Raw genomic sequence first — 23,460 nt, 5'->3', positions numbered from 1 at the left:
TTGTATAAAATTAATTTTAGGTGTCGAACATGAACAAAATCCATGCAATAGTTTAGGAGAAACTGCTGCACACAGATAGCATGTCTGAATCCACTTGCTTGGTAGTATTAATGATGCTGAAAATGTACTTCTGTGAAAATCTGGAAATTGATTTTTTTGCAGGATCACAGTACTTTCTCTGATACTTCGTTAATAAAGTAAAATAGTAGAAAAATGTTATGCATAAGGAATGCACGTGTAAAATATTCCATTCAAATTATTTACACTTCAAGACATTTTCACATTTTGTAAAATTCCATTTTTGAATTTAAAATGTGTGTCATTTGAAATTTGTTTGCACAGAAAGTAGTATTTCTAATACTCACCCTAATTATCTGCCAGAGCAGGCCCAAGACAAGATGTGGCTTCCCTTTAGCAAGATCGTGAGCATCGATGTTCACTATGTTGCACCCGATAGCTTGTGATGATACCAGAGCAAGGGTCAGGTTTTCGTGTTTTGTGTACAAAGTCAGATTCTTCTTGTTAATAGCACGTTCATCTATTGTGTCTGGGCAGGAGTGATTAATAATTTTACTGGAAACAAATATCAATAACAGAAAATTTAAAATTATATATATGTATGTAAAACTTTACTTACATTAAAGCTAAGTTATTCTCCTGTAAATAAATAAATAAATAAATATATACGGGGTTATTCATACCTAAGTCCGTGAAACATTTTAAAATTTAATAACGAATAAAGTACGCAACATATCATGGTAATTGACATGCCAATAGAGAGAGAAACTCTCCAAGTTTTTTTAATAAGAAAAGCCCGCTCTTAGTTGCCATGATTTATCGCTAGGTGGCAGTAGTTATCAATAATGGCAAAATGACGTTTACTAAATGAGAGCAATTGTTTTGTACGTTGGAATACGCAAGGACCTCGTCAAAGATTTGAAGTAGACGGTTTCGCTGACTTGTTCATTGCGACAAAACAACTTTTCATTTCTCCAGAAAAGTGAATTGGCACAAGGAACTGAAATTTCCTGCGCAGTCATAGAGCATGAGCAAGACTTGCCTAAGGTGAATGTCTTCTGTGTGATTTCGTAAGAGGTGTAAGGGCCATTCGTCTTTGTAGAGTCCACCATCACTGGGATGATTTACTTGGACATGTTACAAAACTGGCTGATGCCTCAGCTGAATGAAGACAGCAATGATTACATCTCTCAGAAAGATGAATCTCCCCGTTACTATCACAACAACGTGTGACAGTATCTTAATCCAAATTTGCTACACAGGACGAGAAGATGACGTGTTAATGAAGTGGCCACCACGATCACCGGATTTAACTCCGTGTGACTTTCTTGTGGGGCTTTGTGAAGGAGATCGTCTATGTGCCTCTGCTCACCACTGATCTCCAGGAACTTCGCCACCAGATTACAGCTGCAGTGGCTCTGATCAACAGTGATATGCTGGAGCGTATATGGGGTGAGATGGATTACCGCATGGATGTAAGCCGTATTAGCAAAGGTGGAAACATTGCGCATCTGTGAGATATGTAACAAAACTTGGAGAGTTTCTCTTTATTCTAGTGTAAAGTAATTTATTTGTTGTGTAGTTTCGTAGTTATGAATTTTTTTAATTTTTCACGGACTTATGAATAGCTCTGTATATATCAGGAAAGCAATATGGATATAATTTGTGAAAATAATTACTAATATGAGCATTTTATTTTGTCTTAAATTTCCCCAAAATATACACTGAAATGAAAGCACACTGTGTATTTAAATGTAAGTTTGCCAATGGAAATGTATTAAGCTCCTACAGATTAGAGAGGTATGTTACAAAGTTATTCACCCCACGTTTGTTAAACATCCCATAATGTAACCACATAGCCTACATATTCTGCCAATAAATGACAAAATATTTCCTTACCACAAAAGAATGCCATCCTTCACTTTGTCGTACAGAGCTTTTCCTTCTGAATCAATGGGAAGAAGATGCCTGAGGTCTGGATCTTGACGCAGATTACTGTTGATCCAATCTGAGAAAGCCAGCTGCTCTTCAAGCCGCACTGAGTGAGTGGTTCCTTCACTTGACGCATCTGACATGCCACCAAGTGTTTCCAAATTCTCCTTTTTGGATACCAGTTGCTTGAACTTGCTAGCGACTTCATTTGACTTCAGTTCGAGACACATCTAGAATTTATTAAGACAGTACAAAATACACTGTTACATGTATATCAAACACACAAGTACAGACATAAGGAATCTTATGTGAAATTGTGTAAATGTTAGTAAGAGCAACACTTGAGGTAGTCGGAACAAAGTAAGAATTACATATGCTGCCTGAACAGGTGACATGCACTAAGTTTACAGAATACAACTTGCTGAATATGCGCCATTGTTAATGGCTAATTTCAGAAACTAATTCTGTAATATTCATATCCTAAACAAATATATTGATACGAAATTTTCAGACATTAATTACTGCTATTCACAATCGGTGCCCTGAATTAATTTACTGTGTAATATGGTTTGTTCTCATACAAACATCAAAAAAGGAGCAAAGAGAAGAGGTGAAATCCATTTTATTTACTTATTTGTTTTACTTACTTATTTGCCCAAAGGTTTAAAATAAAGTTCCACTATTTCTTGAGTGAAAATTCTGACATTTTCTATGAGGAATAAACATGTTGTAAACAAGAAAAACATCAATCATGACGAAAAATTGCACTTGAGGTAAGAACTCAATTGCCATCTTTTTCCAGTCACAATACTTAACTAGACTTCTAGTATAACTATGCGGTATAAAAATCATCACAGAAATGACAAACACCTTATCAAATGTGTTCCACATTTTGCAACAACTCAGTTATTTTATCATGTTATAAATAATATTCTCATTTATAGTCATTTTCATGAACTATCACGCAAAATACATACATAATTAATGAAATACTTTAGTAAGCACCCAAGAAAAGAGAAAAATTTTGTTGCATATAATGCACACAAAAAAGAATCTATAATTTCAAAAAGTAATATATTCAACTTCATTTATGCTTAAGTAAGACATTAATTCTGTACAAATTCACATAAAGTATTCTATTAATACAGAGTGGTTAGTAGCGTTCAAGACTGTCAGAGTGTGGCTCCTTATGTGAGACTTCAGGCATAATCATGAAGTGAAATAGACACCAAAAGGTGCTCAGTCACGCCAGTCAGTTTGATTTAGAGTTTGTTAGTCAGCTGATGTGTTACTTAATTCTGTGTTAAAATTGTTATCATTGTCTGTGAATGTTAGATTCTTCTTGTTAGTTATGTTATGACATAGGTATAGTCTAGAACAGCGGTCATCAGCACAGTGCACCCTCGGGCTAGCATCTCTTACACGTGGATAAGAGAGGCACTAGCATGCATCCGTGGCTACTGGCAGGTATACTTTCTCCACAATGATGTATATTGTGATACACTCCTTACCCGTTAACCATTTCAGAGAGTGGTGACGACCACTGATCTACAACAAAGGCTTTTATGTATGATATCTAAAAATGAACTCAAGCAAAATAGTGTAAGGCGATTCACAAGAAAATATCCTGACAATCCTGTTCCATGTAGGGAAACTATTCGTCAACTTATAGGAAAGTTACAACAAACAAAATCTGTTAATAACAAGGAACTTGTTACCAGACGCAGAGTCATTACAGAAGAAAAATTAGATGAAAAAGGTGAATGATTGAAATGTACAACCAAAAAGTCTCGTCACTTTTCTCAAGAAACAGACGCTTTCAAAATCCTCAGCATGAACTGCCACTAAACCACTTAAATTACAATCTTATAACAATACAATGGTGCACAATGATCACGAGAGTAAAGTCCAATTTTGTAACTGGATGCTGGAGCACAGAAACCCCCCCCCCCCGAATTGTGCATTAAATTACATTACATTATGAAAAGTTTGGTGTGTGGTATGGTTTGAATGCACAGAGAATAACAGGGCCTATATTTTTATGAAGATATCAAGCAGTACAGTGATGAAAAGCGAGCAACTATTCTTTCAGCAGGATTCTGCTACTTCACACACTGCTTACGAATCACATCTTATTTAGGATAGAGTTATCAACACTAAGTTGTGGCCTGCTTGTAGCCCTGATATCACATGCAGATGTCGACAATATGTAGCTGCATGATATTATTTTCAACAATTCTTTTAACACAGGTTAGTATTAATTATTATCAACTTTAAATATCAATTTAGGCTATGCGTTCCGTAACATAAGGGTTATATTGCGCCCTATTATTAGTGGTGACACTGGTTCTCTTTTCCCAGTTGCAAAATAAAGTATAATGCAGGAACAGAAAGTAGTCTGACAGCCCTAAACGCGACTAACCATTCTGTATGATTTCTAACTTATTTTTTGTACGAAAATCGATTTTTAAAAGTGATGTAAATATTTAAAATATATTAGCAGTTTTCAATTAGATTCCATTTATATTCCATTCTAATCAAATAACTTGAAATTCTGTGAAGCAAGGCCATGGAAGGAGAAGATGTAAGATTATTTTCTTCAGTTGACACTCAACCATGCATTGGTAGGAATTACAGCTAGGAACCGGTAATCCTTCAGGAATGACCCTTTTGTTACCTGTGTGACATGTTGCTTTTTGTGGTGGTTCTTCTATGCTGGACATGACAGAATTTAGACATCTTGAGAAGAAAAAATTGTTTCTCCAAAGAGATAATTTTTTCCTTAACACAAACTGTATATCATCTCCATTTTTTTCAGATTCATTTATGCAATCCATGAACTCGTAAAAAAATTGTTGCATTCGATTTGAAGTAAATCACTATCGTGTGTTTTTAGTTTCAAATTAACATTACTGCATTGTACTAAAATTACAGCATTCCATCTGCATCATTCCCAGATAAACTAAATTCCCAGATAAACTAACCCAAAGATTATGGATATGAACGAAGTCTATCCAATTACCTAGGAGACAGAGGGCATGCCAAAACCAATTTCTTGGCATCAGTAATGTTGAAACCGTGTAGTTTAGTGAAAATCTCGAAATCGATTTTTTGTAGCATCAAAATACTGTAATTTGCAAATAACTTTGCTTAATGAGAAAGTAAAATATAAGTTAATGAACATTTTAAGTTATTCAAATTCATTGTAAACAGCAAGCAGTATCAGTTATAATATGTTGAACTTGAAATTGGTTCGTTTAGATTTATTCATATAACATCTCAATAATAACACAAGTATCACTGATAAGTGATAACACAACCTGACTGATAGAAATTTTCCCCTGTAAGCAATGCCCAAAGTACAAAGAGCAATCAAACTACAAGGAGAAACGAAATGGTATGTGGAAACAAAGTGGTCTACCAGTGCAGTGCTGAAGTCACTTTTAATCCCTCCCTCAGGATTAATGGTGTAATCCTTCGGTAGCATGCTTCTTTGTAATGGAAGAATGGCAGTCTTTATTGCAAATTCCTTCTATTTACAAATACAAATATCAATTTTATCCTGTGTTAAATCTGGCTGTTACGTAGGCCTGCATCTCATATCGTATTCCAGTTCTTTCTCTGGTCCATGAAAATATCCAGAGTGTAAAGAACTGGCATGGCACCACTTGGACTCTATGCAAACTACTCCAAGCAGCAAATACCAAGTTCTGATTTGAGATGCTTGACCACTACATTCACGTATCTTCAATTTCGAAATGCAGTAATTATTGTAATTAGTAACAGTTGGGAATTAATACGGGAATTTTTACAGACGCATGTATGATGACAAATCAATTTGCTTACCCCTCTAGATATTTAAATCCCTCTACATTGAAGCAGTTTATTATGACGATATCAAAGCAGAAGCAAGCAGAATGTATGAAAAGCTAAGTAAGTAGCTGCTTAGATCTATTAAATTAACAGGGCTCCATTTTATAAATCCTTTCCAATATTTAATGTCTGCAAATATCACACTATTGGAGGAAACCTGCAGATGTCATAAGCAAAAAAAGGTATATACAGCATGTTCTAAAAGTCAGTTTACTGAAATTCAGTGTTAGATGTTACAAAGATTTAATACACAAAATAGTTCTTTCGGTAAACTGACTTATGGAATACAGTACTCGGTATATAACTTTAAATTTAAGAATATTTTATTTACACTGCCTGTATCTCTTTAGTGTTCTACTGTGGAGGATATTTGTACAGTAATTATGGCTCTGGCAATCTATCGATGCAAAGTCTTCCCAACAAATTCATTGTGAGAAAAAAAGGAAACAAAGCATCCACAAGAAACTGAAATGAAGGCGATAATGAACTCAGAGTGAAATCATATATTACATCATAAGAGGATATGTTGTCCCAGTTAACTTTATTTATGCTTCAAGATACAATAATGTAAGAAATATTAAGAATATGAACCTGATGACAACAGATATTATAAATAAATGGCAATGAAAGGCTTGGAAAGAGAAAAAAAAATGGCACTGGACATATGTAGGTACTCTAAGAACAGAATGAAAAAACCAATGAAATTAGAGTATAACAAAGCTGTGCAATGTCAAGACAGTCTACACTAGTTCGAAGTGTCAGAATCATAACAAATATCGATAAATGTGTATCAAAATGAAGGAATAAAAATTGCTGTAATGTTATAAAGAAGGATAAGATTTTCAAGGAGTAAAAAATATACACCACATAATATGGTCATACAGAGTATACAGTACAACACAGATTGTAAGTAATTGAAGGGGAATTACTTAAATTACACACACTCAGAACTATGTACAAACAAGGTTTGAATATAAGATATATTTCGAAAGATTAGGAATCAGTTTAACAGAACACAGATAGCTGGGAGCACTTAAGAATTATTTTAACTTGTTCAAATGTACATCACATATTCATTATATATGAGGTCTCACCTACCTCATTGAATATTACACGACTACTATGAAGTAGCCAATGATGATAATTGTTCAAATGTGTTTTAATCAATAGAAAGTGACTAGAATTTTAATGCTTAATATAAATACACTACCGTACATATATTTGCTATGACATTTTTTCTTCTATCATGAACTCAGAATTTAAGATACTTTAATTATTATTTTTCTTTATATTACCGTCAAATGGGCAAACTTGGAACATTATCATAGGGTATTTTCGTTTTGTCACAGTAACACCAAACTGTAATAGAACCAATGTACTGCACAACAAAGTAACAAGTAAAGATTATGTTGCCACTGTCACAAAACGAAAATATACTATGATAATGTTCCAAGTTAAACACTGTTTGCCCATTTGATGGCACACATTTATTACAAACCTCTTGCAATTTCATATTTCGTTCTATTGGGATTTGCCATATTTTTTTTTATAAATCCAACTTTGTTTTCCAACGAGTAGCTTTTCCCTTTAACTATCATATATGATTACTACACAGATAGTGAGTGACCTGCAATTATTTTCATGTTTAGAACATGTCCGGTGAGAAAGAGGATAAGCTTGCACGAAAAGGCAGAACTTGTCAGCTCTGTATTCGCCTGATAAAAAGGGGCAACAGTCCTCACTGCCATATTTTTTTTTTTATAAATCCAACTTTGTTTTCCAACGAGTAGCTTTTCCCTTTAACTATCATACATGATTACTACACAGATAGTGAGTGACCTGCAATTATTTTCATGTTTAGAACATGTCCGGTGAGAAAGAGGATAAGCTTGCACGAAAAGGCAGAACTTGTCAGCTCTGTATTCGCCTGATAAAAAGGGGCAACAGTCCTCACTGTCACATGGCTTGTATGTTCTGTATCTCGTAGATGACCTTGAGGATTGTGGAAAATGATTAAAATGTATTCAAAATCATAAGACAAATCATGTGAAATTAAAATGAAACTAAATTACATACCAAAGCGAATAAAATTAGATACAAATCAAACTCAATTTGAAATGATTACTTAAAAAAGTGAATTACTGTATTATACAATTCAGAATTAAATTATATGTAACAATGTAATTTTGCCAGGACCTGTGCATAATTATTAGAGTTATTATTGGTTACTTTGAATACGAGTTAAATATATGTCGATCATACTAGCTTCGCATGGTACAGAGAGCAAGCTGTGAGTCAACAGTTCACACTGCAGTGGTCTCCCCACATGCTCCAGTATTGTGTGTTTACATCTATTCATTGTGTACCTGTGTGTTTTAAGTCTGTGAAAAAGAGAAATAGAACTCAAGTATACTATACCACTTTAATTTAATAACAATAATAACGAAGTATTTATTTAAAGGCAGCATATATGCAATAAAAGATAAGTTTTACCAGGTATAGACAAAACTGAAAAAAATTCAGAAGTCAGCAACTTTATTTTCAGGAGTCAGCACATTTTACCCACACAAGCAATGAGAAAACCATTCGAGCTAAGTTAAAGATGCATTTACTGGTATACATTAAACAATATTAAAATATCTATGCAGTGCAAACACACGCTCTCAGAAGTGCTCTGTGCTCTTCGATTAATCTATGTAGTGACATCTTGAGGTGTACAACAAATATAACAATATTAATCTAAAAAGCACATTGGAATTTCTTTCTAGAGCCACTTTTGTTAACATTATGTACTGGTATTATTCGTAGTGACATAAAAGAAATTGAAGTCTAAAAATTTTTGAGCTCAATAAAAAAAATCATGCACCACATAATTTTTACTTGAACTAAATCCAGACGTTTGAGATGGGCAGGGCATGTAGCACGTATGGGCGAATCCAGAAATGCATATAGAGTGTTAGTTGGGAGGCCGGAGGGAAAAAGACCTTTAGGGAGGCCGAGACATAGATGGGAAGATAATATTAAAATGGATTTGAGGGAGGTGAGATATGATGATAGAGACTGGATTAATCTTGCTCAGGATAGGGACCAGTGGCGGGCTTATGTGAGGGTGGCAATGAACCTCCGGGTTCCTTAAAAGCCAGTAAGTAAGCAAGCATGGGTACCTGGCACCCGGAATTTGTCTACTCCTGATGTTTACAATACATAATATGCATCTACATATTTCAGATTTAATTAAAGTTTGTAATTAACAAATGAAGGGTTCACAGAAAGAACATGCTAAGTCACTTTCCTTAAATTTTACAGGAGAGTATTTCTTAACTTTAATACACTGATAAGACATCATTAGTTTACATCTAATTTAGTTTCAATTACCATGTTACAATGCAGACTGATTTACTAGAAAGATTATTCACTTTGGCTAGCAGGTGGGACCAAAAAAACAAGAATAAACAAAAAGTGACTCAGCTTGTTCTTTCCTTGAACTCAATGGGGAGAGAGAAAAAAAAAAACTACGAGAACGTGCTTTACAAGTCTCTACATATTACAATCAATGATTGTAAACATTGTCAGTGTTTCAAATGAAACATTTTTCCTTTTCCTGATAAAATACATTTTATTCTTTCCTAATGAAGTGCTCGCTAGCAAATTCTTCTATTAGAGCACTAATCTCCAAGCACCTAGCTTTGTTTTGTTTTCGTATGTTCTCTGAACAACAGAACTAAACTGTGTAAGCAGGATTAGATGCCGCCAAGCTATACTCCATACATTGTTGCAAGTTGCTTGGAGATGCTAGGTAACCAAATGCAGGATCCTAATTAATTGCATACAAATCAAAACTACATATAACTGGGTTACGTATAACTCAGGGTTCTACTGAATATGGAGTTATTTTTCTGAAAATATGTCACCAAATATGCATTAAAAATGGGATTATAAATAAATTATGAAATAAAGGTAATAGGAATTTCTCAAATTCTTCTTCCTCACTCAGCATTAAGATCTGTTAATACCATTTAAACATTTTAAATTTTATTTTATTTTTTTTTGGGGGGGGGGGAAGTTTCAATGCCATCGTCTACTTAGAGAACACAAATTGTGTTTTACTACATAAAGTTTTCTACAAAAAAATCAAAACTCTAAAATGTAAGAGAAAATGTTACAAGATACAGTTTGAGAAGTTGAATTTTGATTTGAGCTACTCAATTTTTCACACTCACGTTTCACACGACTGATTTATAGTCCCGTCGCTGTAATTTCCGGCAGCCAATCACGTTGCAGGTCGGCTACATTTAAACGTGTGTCTTGTGATTTGCTGATGAAGACGTTATGAATTTCCTAAGGCTCGATAAATAATATAATCGCCCGCCATTTTGGCTCTTTCGTTGGCGTCCGCAGAAAGCACACGAGGACGTTATTTGTCGCTCAATTATTTGCTGAATTACAGTGAGTTTGATTTATTATCATAGGAGCTACGATATAATAATGTTTAACGGTGTAGCAAATAGATTCCTCGTCTGGTATCTTGGCAACGAAAGAACAAAAATGGCGAACGAGACTACCTACCTAGACTTTATAGAGTCTTCACTTCCTAAGACGTAAGCAAAGAGGAGGAGTCACGCCGGGAATAACAACGTCACGACTATAGTAGCTTAGAGCCCAAGGAATCAAGAACATTTTGTTGTCAAAGTTTCTAGCATAATTATTAACTAATTCAGAGTTCTCACTTAGCCTTTACTGGCTTTTGTGGCAGAGGCATATTAGGACATTTTCCCTGAAAAGCTGAATTCTATTTAGTGCCTTGAAACATATTATTTTCAAGAAAAAGGTCAGCAAGTCTAACTACTGATAACTCTCAGTGTTTTAGTGGCATGATGCCATGATACAGGTAACATCAATCATTTTGGGGTATATCACTAAATATGTTTAGGTATGGGACTGAATCACTAAAGATAGCAAGCAACCCATTGTAACATTTGGTAATATATGGCCATGGAAACTCTCCACTCGAGAATTAATGATCATGTTGTCAATTTTCCACAGTGGGTGATTTACATTGTAAAAATGTATACCTATACTAACGTGTTCTTGGCAAAATTCTCTGTTGAAAACAAGTCTTTTATAATTCAGGTTCAGTTCTGTTAGAAGCATGTTTCTCTGCTCATTTTCCTGGTTTCGTAGAAACGTGCTGCACTTAAAATCTCTGTATAACTGACACGAAAACCTCACACAAATGACAAAATAACACTTATATTTCACTGATAAAGTTTCGCCTTTAATTATGTACTATTAATATTGAAATGTTTGCTTGTTTTAAAAAATACATAGGACTTTGAGAAGGTACTTTTACTGTACATCAATAATATACCCGCTTTCGCCTTTCAAAATTTGGAGAAAAGGGAGATGGATTTTCCATATTATATGGAAAAACATCTGTTCTCGTGGACTTCATTGCACAGGTATTGGAAATACCTATCAGTAACCAATAATGTGTTGTAAAATATTGAAATGTAAGTTACTTTTTGTAAAATGTACACAAACCCACCAGGAAATAGACAATAAAAAATATTACTTATTTGCTCACCTCCAAAGAATGTCACTATCAATTACCTCATTGTCAACTATGCCGAAATCGACAAATAATGAATAAAGACCATCTTTTCAAATGTAAAGCCAACACGAAAATTGATGCTGATGGAGATTCTGTTAAGAAAGTACTATTGTTATGCAAGACGACAAATGGAGGATATCCAAATCCAAGAGTATTAGCGAACTACAAAAACAATATTATTCTATTTCAACTATAAAACTTGTATTTTACAGAGCTATTAAGATATTTTAGGGATAAATGGAGGAAAAAATGCAATTGCAAATAAATCCTAGCCCCAATTATAAAATTTCTAGAAAATTTATACAATTCGGTACTTCAAAAGTGAAGTTCCTTCTTATCGCATGTAAAATAATGGTAAAAATAGCATATCTTCTAGTAGTCATAAATATAATACTATTTATCAGAGCTCTAAATTTTTTAGTAACGTGTGTATACATATTAAGCTTTAAAATAAAAAAAGAATGGTACTCTAGAGTAAATCTTTCCCCTTAAAATAATTTTTTAATTTAAACATAATTCCTTTTTACAAATTCACTACGCGCCTGTGATTCACTTATTATAGCACACATGGAATTGAAATTTTAGCCACTTACTGCTAACAGATACTAAATTACACCCTACCAAATTTATTAATGTATCTGCAATATTATGGGCACAAAGCTTATACCAATCATCATCGTCAAATTTTTTTATTATTTTTGATGGTGAATATTGATATAAGCCCTATGCCCAAAATATTGCAGATATATTCATAATTTTGGTAGGGTGTGTTTTAGTAAGCAGTAAGTGGCTACAATTTAAATTCAATGTGTGCTATAATAAGTGAATAGAATCCACCTTATCACAGGCATGTAGTAGATTTATAAGAAAATTATGTATAAATTCAAAAATTATTTTAAGCAGAAAGAATTACTCTAGAGCAGTGGTCGTCAGCACTCGTTAAAATGTGCAAAGGGTAAGCGGAGCCTTCCCATGTGCCCCATCGTGCAACAGGAAGAGGTAGAGCATACCTGCTAGCAGCTACGAGTGCACCATGGTGCACTGTGTTCTCCACGGGTAAGAGACGCTAGCCCCAGGGTGCTCTGTGCTGACGACCGCTGCTCTAGAGTAACCATTTTCTTTTTATATATTGAAGCTTAATATGTATACAAACCACAAAAAAGAATGAAAGAGCTCTGACAAATAGTATTATATTTATGATTACTAGAATATATGCTATTTTTACCATTATTTTGCATGTGATAAGTAGGAACTTCCATTAACTGATGTGTTTACTGGTGTCTTATGCATAATTCATTCAGCATATGAATGAAAAATAACCACAATAACAACTATAACAACCATTATCATCATCATCATCATCATCATCATCATCATCATGACGACGAAAATGATTGCAGTTAGGGTTTTTTAAATATTAATTCGGCCGATTGGCTTACCTTCTCGAACTCATCAAATGAGAGTCGACCCCTGTGTTCTATCTGCCTCTTATCATCATACTCCTCGATCATCTGTCGCACCTTCCATCCTGGTAACTTGAAGCCACACACATCAAGAGCCTCCTTCAGTTCTGACAGATCAATGTAACCATCTCCATTCTTATCGATCTGAAACAAGAAATCAAAAAACATACATAAAGATTCTGCAAGTATACAAGCAAGAATACAGACTGCCAATAAAGCATATTTCTCAGTACTTCCCATTCTCAGAAACAGGGATATAAACCAGAGATTAAAGGTAATGCTATATAAAACATTCATTTGGAGTATAGTGATGTATGGAAGTGAAACGTGGACCCTCTCAAAGAAAGCCGTGGAAAAGATCGATTCTTTCGAAAGGAAAATCCTGAGGAGAATCTACGGACCTGTATGCATGCAAGGGGAATGGAGAATTACATATAATAACGAACTATACTCCTTGTATGGAGAGCTACCCTTGCTGCATGTTATTCGGATTAAGAGACTCAAATGGGCAGGTCATCTAATTAGGATGGAAGAACATCGAGTCCCAAAGAAGGTATTTTCAGGAGATTTCAGAGGAGGAAGGCCGGTGGGAAGACCACGTAATAGATGGGAAGATGGTGTATGTCGGGATGCACTACAAATCCTCAAAATCCGGAATTGGAGAGTCGCAGCACAGGATCGACAAGTTTGGTGGAGTGCAACTGGGGAGGCCATGACCCGAAAATGGGCCGACACGCCATAGAAGAAGAAGATTCTGCAAGTTTGTTAAAATATACAACCTATCTACATACCAGGAATTACACCAAAGCATTATCATTCTAATTTTTTAGAGATATTTTTGTTCGAGTCACAATATTTGCATTCAGTTTAGGGGCTATTTCGATTTAAAATAATAATAAAATATGTACCGTAATGGGATACGATGATAGAGACTGGATTAATCTTGCTCAGGATAGGGACCAATGGCGGGCTTATGTGAGGGCGGCAATGAACCTCCGGGTTCCTTAAAAGCCAGTAAGTAAGTACCGTAAAATGGGGTGAATCGGAACATAAGGGTGAATAGGAACAACATTGTGGAAAAAAGTTATTTCGGACAATAATTACTATAAAATATAAACATGTAACAATTAGTCATTCATAATCCTGGGATTGTTTGTTATGTTGTATGCCTGTCGATTATTACGAATTTTGATGTATTTGATGCTGGCAGGCATGCTAAGTTACATCCTAGATCATATATGTAACAGATAGGTCGGCCTTATTGGCTTTGACAACTTTTGTCAGGTTTACTACGCTGCCATCTAGTTCTTACATAAGGAGTCACGTTACAATTCCCATTTCAATTGCATTAGCGACTGTACTGCCATCTGGTGTTCGTTTACGGCGGACGGGTGGCGATCCTGGCGGTTGTTCTCTTCAAAGTGTTGCCGATTTTAACATAGTGATGAGTTATCTGTTACATATATGATCTAGGGTTACATCTGCTGTTTTTCAAAGTACACATATAGTGGGAAACTTCTACTGCAAATTAATTATTTCTTCACTACAGCTGAAACCAGGTAATTATACAGGGTGATTCAAAACCTCTGCGACAAACTCTGAGGGGTGATAGATCTAACAATAAGGGACCCTTTTTATTAAACAACCTGTCTTTTGGTGCATCGTTTCGAAGTTATCGCTGAAAATGTTTTTGCGAGGGCATACGTCAATGTATGCGAATGTGTGCACCCCTGTTTGTTTACGTTTAATGTTCAATACCTTTTCCTTTCAGTTCAGTGTAATCATCAATTGAGAATGGATGTCTACGCGGTCTTCCACCAATATGCCGGGGACGAAGAGACTCATCGTATCGAAGGCGCTGATAAAGTCGAGCAAACATTGTGTGGTGAGGGTGATTTCTGTTTTCAAACTGTTGTTGGTACATGTGGAAGGCTCTTCTTCCGTTTCCGCGAGCCTCCCCATAACACATTACCATGTCAGCTAACTCGGAAAAAGTGTAGACATCCATTCTCAATTGATGATTAGACTGAACTGAAAGGAAAAGGTATTGAACATTAAACGTAAACAAACAACAACAACAACCCTTCTCTTCTCTTACAAACATCTTAACAAACAGGGGTGTACACATTCGCATAAATTGACATATGCCCGCGCAAAACATTTTCAACGGTAACTTCGAAACGACGCGTCAAAAGACATAGGTTATTTAACAAAAACGGTTCCTTATTGTTAGATCTATCACCCCTCAGAGTTTGTCGCAGAGGTTTTGAATCACTCTGTATAGTTGTTTTTGAGGCTATGTGAATGAAAAAATATGATTAAAAGTTAATAATAACAACAGGCTTAAAACTGTCATTCATATTGTTTTCTTGGGGTGAATAGGGACACCACGGGCAGACAATACGAAAGTAATACAAGGGGAAAATGCCACAAGCATGTCTTGCAGGATGTATTGGAAAAGACTTTAGATGTTATAAAAGGAAGAATGTCTCTTCGAAATGCGGCAGAGAGATATGGGGTCTCAAAATCTGCACTGCTTTCAATATAGTACTAATATCTGCCCCAGAATTTATAACAAATTAATAAAGAAATACGCACATCTATTTACCTCCAACAGTAAGAAATTTAAAAATGCATGTAAGCAATTTGTTATGAGTAATGATTACTTTATAGATGTTATTATATTGTAATTTATGCGTCTTTATTATTTATCGAATCCTCCCCTGAGCACGAGAACACTCTCTTTTAGGGGAGTACTAGAATTTGTAAATTTACAATTTCTTTGTATTGTATTTTTCTGGCAATAAACATTATTATTATTATTATTATTATTATTATTATTATTATTATTATTATTCTTTGAAATTAATCCATTATACGCGTCGAAATGAAGAGCAGTAGGCGTTTAGCACATGGGGAATTTCTACGGACTCGCAGGACGCATGCGCAGTAAAGACATTTAGGTCGCTGGTAGCTGGAAAAATGAAGGAATCCATTCTATAGTCCGGGTCAGCTTACTTCATACCCTAAGGGTGAAACCTAACCATTTTTCCCCCCATTACTACATATGCTAGTGGATTTTGGTGATTTTATAGTTTGCAGGTTGAATTTTCTTTTACAAACTTCGTTTAGAATTTCGATACTGATAAATACTACAAATGGTAGTGATTTTGTAAGTGTTATGTTGGCAGATGAGACAAATGTTGTCAGTACTGGAGTTCTATGAAATTAAAATTGTACTAGATTTCGGAGCCGGTTATTTGAAGCTAGTGAAATTTGAACATACTAATAAAATTAATTAATATGAATACATAACAATTATTTTATGTGTTGCGTTGTGGTTATAATTCAAGACTGTAGTCAGGTAAGTTTTCGGAGTTAGTACTAACAATTTTATGTGGTCAAACAAAATACATTTTTAGGTTAAGTCTCGTAAATCAATTGTTTAGTCAAATCAATGAATTTCATATTGCCAGACAAAATACCTAACATGTTGATCCCTTTCTCGTATAGTTTGCCTACGAAAATATGTTACTAATTATTGAATTATTTCGAATAACCTTTCAACATTAAGGTAAAGTACGGTACGTAAATAAGAATAAATAATACGTAGGATCGTGTGATATCTAGTAACGGTTGGCAACACTGATAAGACGGCAATATTTACTGTTTAGGAACTGTTCTTACCTGATCCTCACTATACCAGCTACCAGCGGGCTAACAGGCTAGGTAGCATTCGACCGAACAGTCCCCGTCTTGCACCCTTCCATTACGTAACGTTCAGGCATTCTTTCCGACTAGGTAACCAGTCAGGCTACCAGCTACCAACCAGGTTCCGTCTTCCACATTCTGCGTTTGTTTATAATGCGGTGTAAGCGAAAAGAACACGAGTCCCTTCCACTTCCCCTCTTATGCCCTGGGCTGCCCTATACTATCATACTGTATGAAAATAGCCTGGCAGAAAATAAGTATAAAGGCCCTAGTCATGTGGAAGGAAAGTCAAAGCAAGTTTCCTGAAAGCAGCTTTGGGCAATTTCAATGTTCACACTCTGAAGAGAATTCTATGAAATGACAAAGGAAACATTCCTGAATTAATATAACACAACATACCTGCACATAACATAAGCCACAGCACAACTTGAATGAATATAATGATTGAATGAATTAATGAATGAATATACAGTGGCTCTCGCAATTGAGCGTACATATATTTTATGTTAAAATGTACTGTAATTATTACAGATGGGTGGATTTTAATTACGAAAATAGACAGCAGTATACTTTGACATTTTTTTATCCCTGTATCAAAAAAGTAATGCGATCTAACTCTTTAAAAGATGTGTACACCTATTTTAGTTCCGCGGAGTATTCAAAACAGAAACACATAATTGAGCGTACACTGTAATGTTTGTTTACGTTTTACGTTCATAGTGAGTGTAGGAACTCAAACTAGGTCTGTCACTGCAACTTTGTTATTACTCTGGGAGTGTTGTGATAGTACAGATGGAAAACTGATTGGACGCAAACAAACGACTATAGTAGAACGAAATTTAATAGTGAAATTAGCTCTAGAAGGTCTTTGAGAAATATCAGACAGATTATAGGAAGAACACATTCTACGATTCAAAATAATTGTGGATAAATTCAAATATGAGGGTACTGTAGAAAATAAAGAAGGAAGAAGGCGAAAACCCATCCTCTCTGAGAGAGATGAACAAAATATTGTGCTGCAAGTAAGAAGACAGCCATAACAAAGCTGCAAAAGTAGCGTCCAATATCGGAAAGCCTGTTTCCAGCCTGCCATTCAAAAATCAATTTTTTTTAACAATGAATAAGTTTCAATGTTTCGAATCGTTAAAGACTATACAGGAGGATTCAGAACTTATGTTACAGAAGAATATTTTTTTCAATTTACTTTATACTTCCTATCGAAGTAAGAAATACTCGTAATACTTATACCACCAACAAAACCAATGCTTGAAAACGAACCACAGCCTGCCTTTCAGAAATCAATTTTTTTAAATAATGAATAAGTTTGAATGTTTCGAATCGTTAAAGACTATACAGAGGGATTCAGAACTTATGTTACAGAAGAATATGGTAGCTAGACGGTACTAAAGGAAGCATTTTTCATTAAGCAATGTGTGTCCTATCTTGCACCGGTGCGGCGCTGGACTTCTTTCAGTGTTGTGGCTGGCAGGCACTTATTCATGTAAGGGCCAATGCCAATGGCTTGACTCTCTGCTGACAGCTTTCAATGAAAAACAACAGACAATGACACTTAACTTGTGCATTACAGAAGAGCTTGGAACCGATGCCCCCTTTCTTGCAAACAACACTGGCATCGCCGAAACACTGACTGTCGCATTCGTTCAAATATGCCAGGTGTAATATGTATGGTGTTATAGGCGTCGACAATCCGTGAAAGAAAATCATCGATCTGGTGTACAGGTGTGCCATACACTAGGGTCGTCAGATGTCTTCACAAGAAGTCAAGCGGATTAAGATCTGGCGATCTTGCTGGCCATGGGACGGGACCTTGATAACCAATCCATCTGTCACCAAATGTTGCCGTCGCTGTTACCTTGCCGCAATACAGAAGTGTCCACACCTGTGAAGTAACGGTTAGCGCGTCTGGCCCGGGTTCGATTTCAGGCCGGGGCAGGTTACCTGGTTGAGGTTTTTTCCAGGGTCTTCCCTCAACCCAATACGAGTAAATGCTGAGTAACTTTCGGTGCTGGAACCCGGACTCATTTCACCGGCATTATCACCTTCATCTAATCTAAATAACTTAAGATGTTGATAAAGCGACGTAAAATAACCTACTAAAAATACAGAAGTAAGCAAGAACTCCGTCACGCTGGAACCATATCCTCGTGCGTACTGCAAGCGTTACCTTTTCCAATAAAACGGACAGGGTGTTTTCCATGAAGTCCCTGTAATTTTCTCCCTTTAGGCGATTTGGCATGACATATGGACTGAGACAATGACGCATCAATGCGCATAGCAACAACAATCACAACATAGCAAACAGCCACAACACTAAAACAAGTGTAGCGCCGTACCGGTGCGAGATAAGACACACATTGCTTAATGAAAAAGGTTTTAGTATCCACTATCTACCATATTCTTCTGTAAAACAAGTTCTGAATCACCCTGTATATGTCGAATGCAGATAGGTAGAATGCAGTGTATTTTAGTATTCCTTAGACTTCGGTTTCGAGTTTCGTAGATCATAACTACAAAATGAGTGAACTTGAGCCGCGTAAAAAATAAGTGGATCACAGTATGGAAAGAATGCTAAAGCAACGAAAGAAAAAAATAGGGTGGTAACTGGAAAGTGTAAAAAGTTAAGACAGTTTCTTCCTACAGCATTGTTCGACAACAGAAAAAATTGAGGACGCCGACGCTGCTACTGTTACGACAGATTCTAATAGAGAACTAACGCAAACAAGTGAATATGGACAGTGTAGTAATACGGGTGACAGTATCAGTAAGTGTGACGATACCAATAACGACAGTGTATGTGATTTAAAAGAATATGAAGATAATGAGTTTATTAAACCAAGTAATGATCCCTTTAAATGGATTATGAACGATGCAAAGCGAGACTACATTCTAAGGCATGGAGTAACACAAAATAGGGATGAAAATTTTGAATGCACAAGGCAACAGTACTCGGATACCGCCAGATACCTTTCGCGATCACTATTCAGCCGAACTTTAGTTAATGATGAAACGCGTTCTAGATCGTGGTTAGTTTTTTCTAAAAGTAAATACTCAGTTTATTGTGCTTTCTGTAGGCTCTTCGGAAAGATAGCTGGAAAGATAGCTACCTTAGCAACAGAAGGTTATAAAGACTGGAAAACTGCAAAACAATATATAGTCAGGATCAGCTTAGTTAATACCCTAAGGGTGAAACCTAACCATTTTTCCCCTATTACTATATATGTTAATGAATTATAGTGATTTTCTAGCTCTCAGGTTGAATTTTCTTTTACCAACTTCGTTTCGAATTTCGGATACTGATAAATACTACAACTGGTAGTTATTTTCTAACTGTTATGTTGGCAGCAATAATTTCGGTTTGCAGTATAGGAAACTGATGAAAATGCAAGTAAGGAAATACATTTTTAGGTTAGGTCTCATGAATCGTAAACTCTTTAGTCAAAGCAATAAATTTCACGTAAGACAAAATACATTTTAATATTAGATCATACTAGTTCTAATGACTAACATAATATGCGAGAAGTCCAGGAAGAAAACGTATTATTTCATAAATTATTGAATCACTTAGGAAACATAAAGATGGGATGTGGTAAATATAAGCAAGACAGTGTTACTGTTAATAATATATTATTGTTATTATTACTATTATTATTATTATTACAGTAGAACCTCTATTATCCGTGGTAATGAAGGGGATGGACTGAACGGTTGATCGAAAAAATCGGATAATCCGTACCATGAAAAATGTGTAATTTCCTCCATGGTCTTGTATTTAACTCGCTAAGTAGTGAATCACAAGTTCACTAATTTAAGTCTGGTTATCAATGACGGGTTTTTAAGGGGCAAGGAAGCCATTTGTAATGACTGTCTCAGGAAAGACAGGTATAAAGGCGGTCTCATGTTGTAGATTTACATACTTTTTTACACTTGTCCTTGTTTTTTTTTATTAAATCGCGCAGTTGTAACTCCAATCTCGTATTCTGATGCGAAATGAGCCGCAGTTTCTCTTTCTGAAACCAATTATTTCCATTTTTCGATACTTAGCACAACACGTTTCCTGTTAACACCCGTGGAAGACATTTTATATGCTATACAAGTTATATTATAGAACGGAAATTCGAACAGTAGACAATACTGTGTAACGATAAAGGCTTGTAATAACATTCTCTAGCAAAAAAATATGTAGGACCTACTAATATGATGTACAAAACAGTACTTCATATAAGTTATTTATTTCTGAAGAAAAAAAAAAAGATCGAAAAATAGTGAGTCGGATAATCCGCCAATCGGTTAATAGGGTGACGGATAATCGAGGTTCTACTGTACTATTATTTCAGTACGTAGCATTGTGATTTTACCTTCTTTGGTGATATCTGGTATTAGTTGGCAACACTGAAGAGACGGCCAAATTAAACTTTTAGGAACTACACTTACGCGATCCTCACTATATGAAAGAACATGAAAATTTCTATGAACATAAATGTACAATCACAACAATGTTGGCTAGAAAAAAATACGGTAGAAGTAATTGATAGGGCTTTGCTACTTCAAACAGAAGAAGAAATTAGGTACTGGAGGGAAGTTCTAAAGCGTATAGTAGCAACAGTAAAATCCCTTGCTACGTGGTTTACCGTTTAGAGGCACAGATGAAACATTTGGTTCGAACGATAGTAGACATTATATCATGTCGTTAGAACTGATTGCGCAGTTCAGCTCATTTCCCTCAGAGCATATAGAGAGCTATGACAATAAAGGTAGTGGCACAACATCCTATTTGTCATCACAAATTTGTGACGAGTTCATTAAAATAATGTCCCTTGAGGAGGTAAATTTTATAATAAATGAAATAAAAGCAGCTAACAAGCAACCATTCTGATGCAGGCAGATAAAAATGTTATTTTTTTTCTTTTACCATGTTAATATTGTCAAAATAAGTGCTTATATAAATTTTGGCCACTCGACCGCAATTACGAGGACCTTAAAAGAATAAGTTCACCAGGGGCCGTTAACAGAAAGAAAACACAATGTCATTAGAAGAATTTATTGGAATATATACAGAAATTGTTGAGCTAGTTTCCAAAATATTCCCCACCGAAACTGAGACAGTCATATCATGGGATCGCCAGAGGGGTGCAGACGCTGTCAAACGCTGGTTCCGATCCCTGGCAGCTGACTTCTACTACACACGGACACAAAAATTGATCCCATTTTATCACAAATGTCTCAATTCCAGTGAGGGATATGTTGGCAAATAGCGCAACAATTGCTGTATCTGTTTCACTAAATCTTTCTATGTAATTGTGTTTTTTTTCTGTAATCTGCTCCGGGGAAAATCACTTTCTGAATGACCTAGTAATTGCAGTCGAGTGGCCAAAATTTGTATAATTTTTGACATTATTAACATGGTGGAAGAAAAAATATAACTTTTTTTTATCTGCCCCCATCAAAATGTTTGCTTGTAAGTATTTTTCTATAATTTTAGATTCAACTCCTAACATTCCACATACATATCAATTAGCATTCATCATTCGACACAACTGAATGTGGATCACCAGTGGAATGGTTTATGAAATTTCTGCCTCACTGTGGTCATAAGGCTGAAAACCTAGCAACAGTCGTGATAGAAACTTTGAATAAGCTTGGTCTTCATATTAAACATTTCCTGCTCAGTCCTATGATAACGCTAGTAATATGTCTGGCATATACAGGGACATCATTTTATTTTTACTTCAATTTTTACTGTACCTGAGTTTTTGAATGTCCTTCACTCCCACCCCTTCTACTAATGAAGTTCAACCGTCCTCCACACAGATCCAAGACCGCATATACAGTCAAAGTAGCCTTACGGTCACAGTAAACAGTACGTTCCAAAAATATGTTCGCGTTTTCCAGTGAAGAAAGAGCTTTCAATATTGAATCATTTTCGCACAGGTACTGTCATCCATTTGCCTACGTCGTATCCCGGTTTCCCCCACCAGTTTTTATTCGCCAGTTAGTGACTGGGCTGCCTTAGCTCTTTTCTGAGAACATTAATTTCTGTTAGGAATTGGACGTCTACGTAATATTATACAACTGTTTAAAATAACTTAAATAAAAGGGCCTCGTTAAGTAATTAACTATCACGTGATTTCCTCCCTTTATACGACATAACCACTTGGGCGGACAGTAGATAGCATGCCTGAGTAATTTTATCTTTTCGGATCGGGCAGAAGTGAAGACTGAATTTACAGTACGTAAGGTACTCTTTTATAGAGTAGGTACAGAATTATTTCAACATGACTTATTAGTACGAAGAACGAAACTGGTAATTGGAATTCGCTACAATAGTCTATAGTGTGATAATATGCACATTAGAACTGAAGCCTGTATCGAAATGAACGGCCACCATTTTAAAAAATGTGTTTAAATATCCATATTATGATTATTTTTCAATTTAACTTCATTTTCTAGATTATACGCTAATGTGCTGTAGACGGTATAATATACACTGCATAATGAATACGTCTGAATGGATAGCTCAGTTCGTGAGTAAAAACAATCATTGGTAATACTGTACTGTATTTTGATTAAACAAAAATCTAATGAAAATGGTCAAACTCAAAAGCGCAATATTTCCTAGTTTACGTAAATGGATGAACTACTTTTCTTCCCTCTTATACCTAGTAAAGTGATTTGTTTGTATATTACGCCAGTATCATCGAACTCCAGTCGTGGAAGGGGGTAGCAAACGGCATTGATTCAGAGGTATAGGCAAGTTAATATTAAAAATGTTAGTAGAAATAAAATGATGTCCCTATACTTAGGTCTTCAAAAGAATTAAAGAGTTAAATCCCC

The 23,460-nt window shown here is 35.5% G+C and overlaps 1 protein-coding gene across 2 annotated transcripts in view; it reads right to left on the bottom strand.

The window, feature by feature from the left end:
- Window positions 1–23,460, bottom strand: part of Fim (plastin-2 Fim) — a 193,844-nt gene that overhangs the window by 45,606 nt on the left and 124,778 nt on the right. For both annotated transcript variants that reach the window (XM_069838215.1, XM_069838216.1), the window contains exons 2-4: window positions 12,874–13,041; window positions 1,918–2,180; window positions 366–573 (exon numbers count right to left, since the gene is read on the bottom strand). In XM_069838215.1, the coding sequence (XP_069694316.1) occupies window positions 366–573; window positions 1,918–2,180; window positions 12,874–13,041 (639 nt within the window). The remainder of the gene's footprint in view (window positions 1–365; window positions 574–1,917; window positions 2,181–12,873; window positions 13,042–23,460) is intronic.

This window comes from Periplaneta americana, chromosome 10 (genome assembly GCF_040183065.1).
Source record: "Periplaneta americana isolate PAMFEO1 chromosome 10, P.americana_PAMFEO1_priV1, whole genome shotgun sequence".
In the NCBI taxonomy this organism is placed as follows: domain Eukaryota; kingdom Metazoa; phylum Arthropoda; class Insecta; order Blattodea; family Blattidae; genus Periplaneta; species Periplaneta americana.
Note: the sequence above shows the minus strand (reverse complement) of the source record. Positions and strands in the feature narration are given on the sequence as shown.